Source organism: Pteropus alecto, unplaced genomic scaffold (genome assembly GCF_000325575.1).
Source record: "Pteropus alecto unplaced genomic scaffold, ASM32557v1 scaffold75, whole genome shotgun sequence".
NCBI lineage: Eukaryota > Metazoa > Chordata > Mammalia > Chiroptera > Pteropodidae > Pteropus > Pteropus alecto.
Window position 1 is genome coordinate 2,067,683 of NW_006440638.1, and position 7,355 is coordinate 2,075,037.

Sequence of the window (7,355 nt, forward strand, 5' to 3'; positions counted from 1 at the left end):
AGTCCGCTCTAGACTTATTTTCTTAAAGTAAAAGCGCCCCTCTCCACTCCCAGGTGACCACTGCATTTCTTCTTTAAGAAGCCGTCCCCTCCTCGTCCAGGAAATACAACTGGTTCGCACCTATCAAGGGCTGGCGCTAGAAAAAGAGCTATATATCAACCAGCCCTGAAAACCAGTACAAGGAGGTTTTCTAAATTACGGGATCCAAGAACACAACAAGCAGCCGACCTAAACAGAAATACCGGCGTAGTGGGCGGGGCCGGTGCATTAATAACACCGGAAGTCACGTGGCGCAGCTACGCCGGAATTCCCTATCTCGGCAATCGAGTATTCGGCCTTGCAGACTCTCTGGCGGGCTCCTCTGTGATCCGCTCTTTCGGCGCTCCACTCGCCCGTGCTGCTGCGGCCGCTGAAGGAGGAGCAAAGCTCAAGATGGCGGACAAAACGCCAGGCGGGTCTCAGAAGGCCAGTTCAAAGGTAATTTCTTAGAGGACTTCGTAAGTCAGTGAGTCTCTCACTGTCATCTGGGACCTACAGACCATTCTGGCTAGCAGGAGTAGATTGGGGTGGGAGTCCGCGTTCTGGTCGCGAGGGTAGGCCGGGGTGCCGACGCACCGTGGTGCGCAGGTTGAGAGGCCTGGTATCTCCCCTTAGTCCCAGCCTGGATTTGGCTCAAGCGGGCGGGCTCAGGGATGGGGTGGGGTGCCGTGAGTAGTTCGGCCCAAGCTTGGCAATGGAGTGAAATCGGGGATTTAGATTGAAGTCTGAAGCGGTGAAAAAGCGCCCCTGTATCGCACCTTGTTGCGCTCTGAGGGCGCCGGGCAGTGCCTGGGAGAGGCGGGAATCGTTTCCCCGTGCTTAGGGTCTGCTTCTTTCTCTGGTTATTTGTTTTTCAATCTTAACGCTTCCGGCCTCCCGCAATTTCCCTTATGCCCTCCTGGAAATAAATAATCTCTGGGGCCTCAAGTTGTGAGGGGACCAGTACTGGAGGGACGCGGGGTAGGAAGTGCAGAGGCGGGAGCAGCTCTCCTTTGCAGTGCTGCATCGCCAAGGTTAGTGCTACTCTACACGTGGTCTTATCTCATTTAAGAGGAAGTATAAAATGAGCACTTCACTCGAGAGCTCATTTTCGAGGACTCCGGGTCTCTTGCATCTTTGTGTGTACGTTCCACTGAAAGGGAAACTTCGGAGACTTGGAAGCCTCCTAAGATTAGTAAATTGCCTTGAGTTTACAGGGAACCATGTGTGCGTATTGTGAAACCATTGAGCTGTAGTTTAGTTTAGCATTAGTTAGGTTGTGGTTAGCCTAAGGCCTTAGTTGCCATCTTGGGCGGGTCATTTAATCTTTTTTGCTTTGAATTCTCAACACGATATTAAAAGTAATAGGTACTGCTCGAAGTGGTTGTTAAGCTTTTTGTTGGTGATGTAAATTGTGAAACACTTAAAGGTTCTAGGGACGTTACATCTTAAAGAGTGTGTATGATTATAAGTCGATTATTAGGAAGTCAAGTTTACTGTTGACCCTTGCGTTTACAGTTTGTTCTGACAAACATAGTAACTCTTTTTGTACTTGCTTTCTCAGTTTCTAATAAATCATAATCTTTTTGATTTGGTGAATGATGTTCATAATTAGTAATGGCTTTACCAGACATCCTTCAGTTATGTAGAAACTATGGTAGAGGGCCAGTTTTGGCTACTTTGCATTCTGCATTTACTCGTTATTATTTTCTTCCTTCCTCCCTGGTACATTTCCCCTCGAGGAGCAGAGGAATAGTTGGACACACTTTACCCACTTTCCCTCAACAGACTCATGACAAAAACAGCTTTGCTTACTATTTGGGAACGATCACTAAAGCTAGCTAAATCTATAATAATTCACTCATAAGCGTCATTTTTGTTTCTTCTCAAAGTAATATTTTAAGTATCTCCTATTTTGAGGCCTTGGATACATTGAAAACATTTTAATGTCTCTGTTCAGTATTATATAATAGTACTTCTCATGGTTGTGTGTGACTTTTAAGTATAAGTAACTTGTTGGATCTTCCAGTAACATACCTTTTTAGTTTATATGGCATTAGGTTTTCATTCACTGTAAATTGAATCAATATCTCAGAATTCAAATGGTATCGACATGGTTTTCTTTATTAATATGGAGGCTGCTTGGTGTAGTGGAAAGATCTTGGATTTTGATAACAAACTAGATTAGGATTCAAATCCTAACTTGATAATTATTTATAGTTGTAATACTAAGGCAGACTGCTTAAACTCTTGAGCCTCAATTTCTTCTTTTGTAATATAGATGTAATTCTTTCTTTACAGGGTTGATGTAAGGATTAAATGAGTTAACATCTGTAAAGTACCTAATAAATATTAGTTCTTTTTCCCTCTCCTTTTTGTTCATAGAGGAAATAAAAAGCACTTTTCAAAATGTTAGGATAAATTCTTATCCTGAGATTTAGAATCTAAGTCATCAACTGTAATAATGACTGCCCAGATTGTTGCTTTTTATTTCTAACACAAGTCCAGAAATTATTGGAGAGAGTATCAGATCATTTTGGCTAATACTACAGTATTTGGAATTTCTAGCCTTTGATCCCTGTGTTTTGATTTTCCTTCCTCTAGGGACAGCAGATGAGTGACATTCTACAATACAAATGGAGTGAACATGCTCTGTTCCATGCTCATTCTTTTTTGGCAGTTAAATTCTCATTGATATGGGTAGGGATGCTGGTTAATCATATTTCTAGGCATTGAGGAAAATGTACAATATACAGGATTTTTGCCATTGATAATGCAAAATTATTTGATTTCTTAATTATAAAATAAAGAGATTAAGTTAGATAACCTCTACAGTTTCTTTTAGCTTTAAAAATTACATTTTATGTATGAATAGTCAAATGACTTACCTTTATGTATCGTCGTCCCCAGTGAAGAGATCTTGTGTTTTATTTTCTGTGCAATTTTGCTGTAATTTAGTTTTAAAGCCTGGCAAATGTAGAAGTTCAGTGTTTTAGGAATGAGCTAAATTTTCCTATGCATTATTTGTTTATCACTAGACCAAAATATTACTTTGGGGGAAAGGGGTGTTGGTGCTATGTTGTACCTTTCATTTTGAGAGGAGAAACAGAGATAACCTATATATTTGCTTAGAAAATCGTTAGGCATAGTTACTAAGAATTTATGTTATAAAATTAATTATTTTTATTTTATGAGTTGTCTTGGTTGCTTGTTCAATAAAATGAGGATATGAAGAGAATGTGGTATTTTCTTTCCTTCTGTATCTCCTGTGCTGGTAATAGTACTAATATTGAATTGTGTGCCGTGTTATTTCACTCTGACAGTGCTTATTTTTTGCCATATTGTTAAAAATTGGGTTATATAGGTAAATAAAGTGGAAAATAACTGCTGGGTTCCTTAATATCCAGTGCTAAATTGGTTTAGGAGCTATTTTGACTGCTGATAAACCGAGTATTTCACTTGTAAGAAGTAGGTAAATGAGGATCCATTTAAGGCTTGTGATCCTTAGGAATTTATTACTGCCTATGTACATGTTCTGTGTGTGTGTGTGTGTGTGTGTGTGTGTGTGTGTGTGTGTGTGTGTGTTTTGAGGGGGATACCTGAAGATACGTAAGATGTAAATATGAAAAACTCCAAACAAAACACAAACCTTGAAATAGGCTCTTCATAGTTTGCCAGTTTTGGTTTAAACTGAATATTATGATATGGTTGTAACCTTATCTTAAAGTATAAGGTAGTTAGTTTTATGTGTGGAAGGTTGTGTTTTTGGGTGGAGAGTGGAATTATGAACTTCCATTTTCTTGATCAGTGCTTTTTAGAAACTTGAGTATTTGTGGCACTGGTACTTGAATATGACTGTTGACATGAGTAAAAAAATTCCTATCTTATTGGATTGAATTGATCCTTATAGGAGCACTTTTTTTAAAAGTCGTTTTAATTTTCTTTTTATTCCTGAACCCCCCCCCCCCATACCCATTTGCTTTACTGGCAAATGAGAGGAGGTCTCATTTGATACGCAAGTTGAAGACTCCTGCCTCTCTACCCCTTTTTACAAAGAGCATCAATTTTGAAATAGAAATAAAAACTTGCTACAGGACATTAAACTCAAGAACAATATTACAAGTAATTTGCCTCTTATACTATTGTTAAGTAGCTTTAACATTTTATTGCATAGCAGCCATGTGCTAGATATTTTGCTGAAATAATTTTTTTGGAGTTAAATTGTTTTCCCTAGAACTTTTTTTTCAGTCTAGATAAACTATAGGATATTCAAAATGTAGTTACAAATTTTCGTGTATTGGTAGTTTTGGATGTAATTTTAAGGATCATTTCAGGTTAGGTATTTAACTTTATTATACATAGTGCATGTCTCAGTGATACAAAGTTTTTTGAGAGGTAGATCTTGGTTTGGCTTGGAGAGTGTTATGAAGCTAGGTAATTGCTACATGTTAGTGAGTAGACAGCTAGTATGTTAAGAGTGTGGAGTTTAATTTTGTGTAGGAACTTGTTCCAACAAGTTAAGTCAACATGTATATTGAGAATCTGTCACTTTTGCAAGATCTTGTGTTTGATTTTGAGGAAGAAGACGTTAAATAAGACCATATCCATGGGGCAGCATGCCGGCTAGTGGAAGAAGAGCATCACCACATAATAGTACAAGGCAGAGCTATCAGAAGATCTAAAAGTTTAGAGAAATAAGTGACAGCTGGTTAAATGGAGGGTGGGGAAGGAGAAGCTTCAAGAGCATAGAGGAATGTGGTTGAGTCTTTTTGAACAGTTAAGCAGAGCTTGGAAGGATAGAGATAGTATAAAAAAGAGATGGGTAAGGCAAAGAAAAAAAATCGCTGGGAAATGGATTGATAAGCGATGTGGCTTAGCAAGTGCATGAGGCACTTGCATATGACAAAAGAGCTGAGATAGAAAGGTAAGTTTTAGCTAGATTGTGGAATGGTTTGAATGCTACAGAATAAAATTAGAGAGTCATGGAAAGTTCGAGGCAGGAAATCCTTTAGGAAAGCTATTCTGGGGCATAGTTTAGGAAGGATTTGAATGTGAGGACTCGTTTAAAGGTTTTTGCAGTATTACTGATACTGAAGATTGCTTCAAAAAAAATCTCACTTCAGATCCTTTCTGGGAAACTTTCCCTAACATCTTCCCCAGTTCCATTAAAATTCCCTGCCCTCTGTGCTCTTGTGGCATAGCCACATTTTGACTTGACTCTTTTATTAGCTCCTCATAACAGAAGCTATGTTTTATTTTACTTTATATCTCTAATGCAAGACATAGTACCAGTAAATGGTTGACTAAAGGGAAGAGCTGAACCACAGTGGTGTCTTTAGAAAGGAAAAGGAGTCCCTGTAGAACAGCAATCCCCAACCTTTTTGACACCAGAGACCAGTGCTCCTATGAGGATTTAATGCCTGATCTGAGGTGGAGCTGAGACTACTGTGATGCTAGTGCTGGGAGAGCGGCTCACCTCCTGCTGTGAGGCCTGGTTCCTAACAGGCCACAGACCTGTACCAGTCCACTGCCCAAGGGTTGGGGACCCTTGCTGTAAAATAGCTGTATTAGGAGTAGGATGAACAGAATATGACTCAACTAATTACAGGGAATAAGGAAAGGGTCATGCAGGATGGCCCTGTTATAATGCTGCTGCTGACACTTACTAATTATTATGTACCAAACACTGTTCTGAGTGCTTCACCTGTATTTGTCCTTCACAACATTCCGAGGCATATGCTATTCAGCTTTACAAATGAAAGAACTAGGCCGAAGGTTACAAATCTGGTAAGTGCTAAAACCAGGAAGTCTAATTCCAGAATCTGTGCTCTTAACATTTTACTACTTCTAGATTATGTGTATTTGAGAGTTAGGACCCAGTGTCAGAAGTAAGAAAGTCAAGGGGATAAGCTAGTTTATGAGGAATTTTAGATATATTGGATTTGAGTAGCTTGTAGACAGACATTCAGGTGAAGATGTCCAGGAGGTAGTTTGAGAACAGATTGAAACCTATGAAAGGGAGCAAGATTGAAGATCAAAAATTGAGAGTCATTGCAGTATGAAAAATGGTGTCAGTTTGCTTCCTATGAGAGAGATTGTTAAACTTGTGGAGATGTAAGTTGATGCTTTAGAGAATAAGAGAAGAAAGAAGCCCATTTAGGAGACAAATGGGAATGGAGAGCTGACTAGATAGAAGAGCAGTGTTGGAGGAATATTACTGTGGATAGCTTGCTAATTTGAAAATTCGGGTGTGGAGGCCTTAAAGTAGGAGCAGCCAGAAAAATAGTTTTTATTTTCTGTCGCTAGGATACAGGGTCATATGGCATAAGTGTAGTTGGCTTCACCTTTATCTCTTCAGTAGCCATCAAATGATCATTTTTCCTTTTGGATTTTCTTACTGTCTTTCTCTACATCTGTACTATTTTTCTCTACTCTGGGATAAATTCCTCTCATATTTGCTTCTTTATTGCCTCAAACCTCCCTTATTCTTCTCTTTCATCACTTATTTTTGAGTCTTTTCATTAGGCTGAGGAATTAGGGCTGTGGACTTCAGAAGATCTTTAAGCATCATTAATTTGTTGTTCTTAAGTTTAAAAGGAAAAAAGAAAAATCCCAAGCCCAAGATAAATAATACAGTTCAGTTCCAGGTTTAGAGGGAGGGGGGCTCAATTTCTGAAGTAGCATTATATTTACTGTTTACGTGGACCACTAACCTTAGAAGTTGGTTATTCTTTTAAAATTTTGGTAACTACTTTTTAAATCTCTAACTGTTCTTAAGCCTAATATGGCTCAATAATGACAACAACAACAACAACAACAACAACAACAACAAATGATACAATCAAAAAATGGGCAGAGGACCTGAACAGACACTTCTCTCTAGAGGACATACAAATGGCCAACAAATATTTGAAAAGATGCTCAACATCGCTAGCTATTAGGGAAATGCATATCAAAACCACAATGAGATACCATCTCAAACCTATTAGAATGGCTATAATCAACAGGACAAGTAATATAACAAATGTTGGAGAGGATGCAGAGAAAAAGGAACCCTCATATACTGCTGGTGGGACTACAGATTGGTACAGCCACTATGGAAAACAGTATGGAGGTTCCTCAAAACACTAAGAATTGATCTACCATATGATCCAGCGATCCCTCTACTGGGTATTTACCCCAAAGACTTGAAAACCCATATCCGAAAAGATATTTGCACACTGATGTTCATAGCAGCACTATTCACACTGGCCAGGACATGGAAGTGACCGAAGTGCTCTACGATAGATGATTGGCTGAAGAAGCTGTAGTACGTTTATACAATGGAATATTCTCCG

General features: G+C 39.0%; 1 protein-coding gene across 2 annotated transcripts in view; it reads left to right on the forward strand.

Annotated features, from left to right (window-relative positions):
* Nucleotides 1-322: 322 nt before the first annotated feature.
* U2SURP (U2 snRNP associated SURP domain containing) overlaps nt 323-7,355 on the forward strand; it is a 45,932-nt gene continuing 38,899 nt past the window's right edge. For both annotated transcript variants that reach the window (XM_006917452.3, XM_006917453.3), the window contains exon 1: nt 323-477. In XM_006917452.3, coding sequence (XP_006917514.1) covers nt 433-477 — 45 coding nt within the window. In that variant the 5' untranslated portion in view covers nt 323-432. The remainder of the gene's footprint in view (nt 478-7,355) is intronic.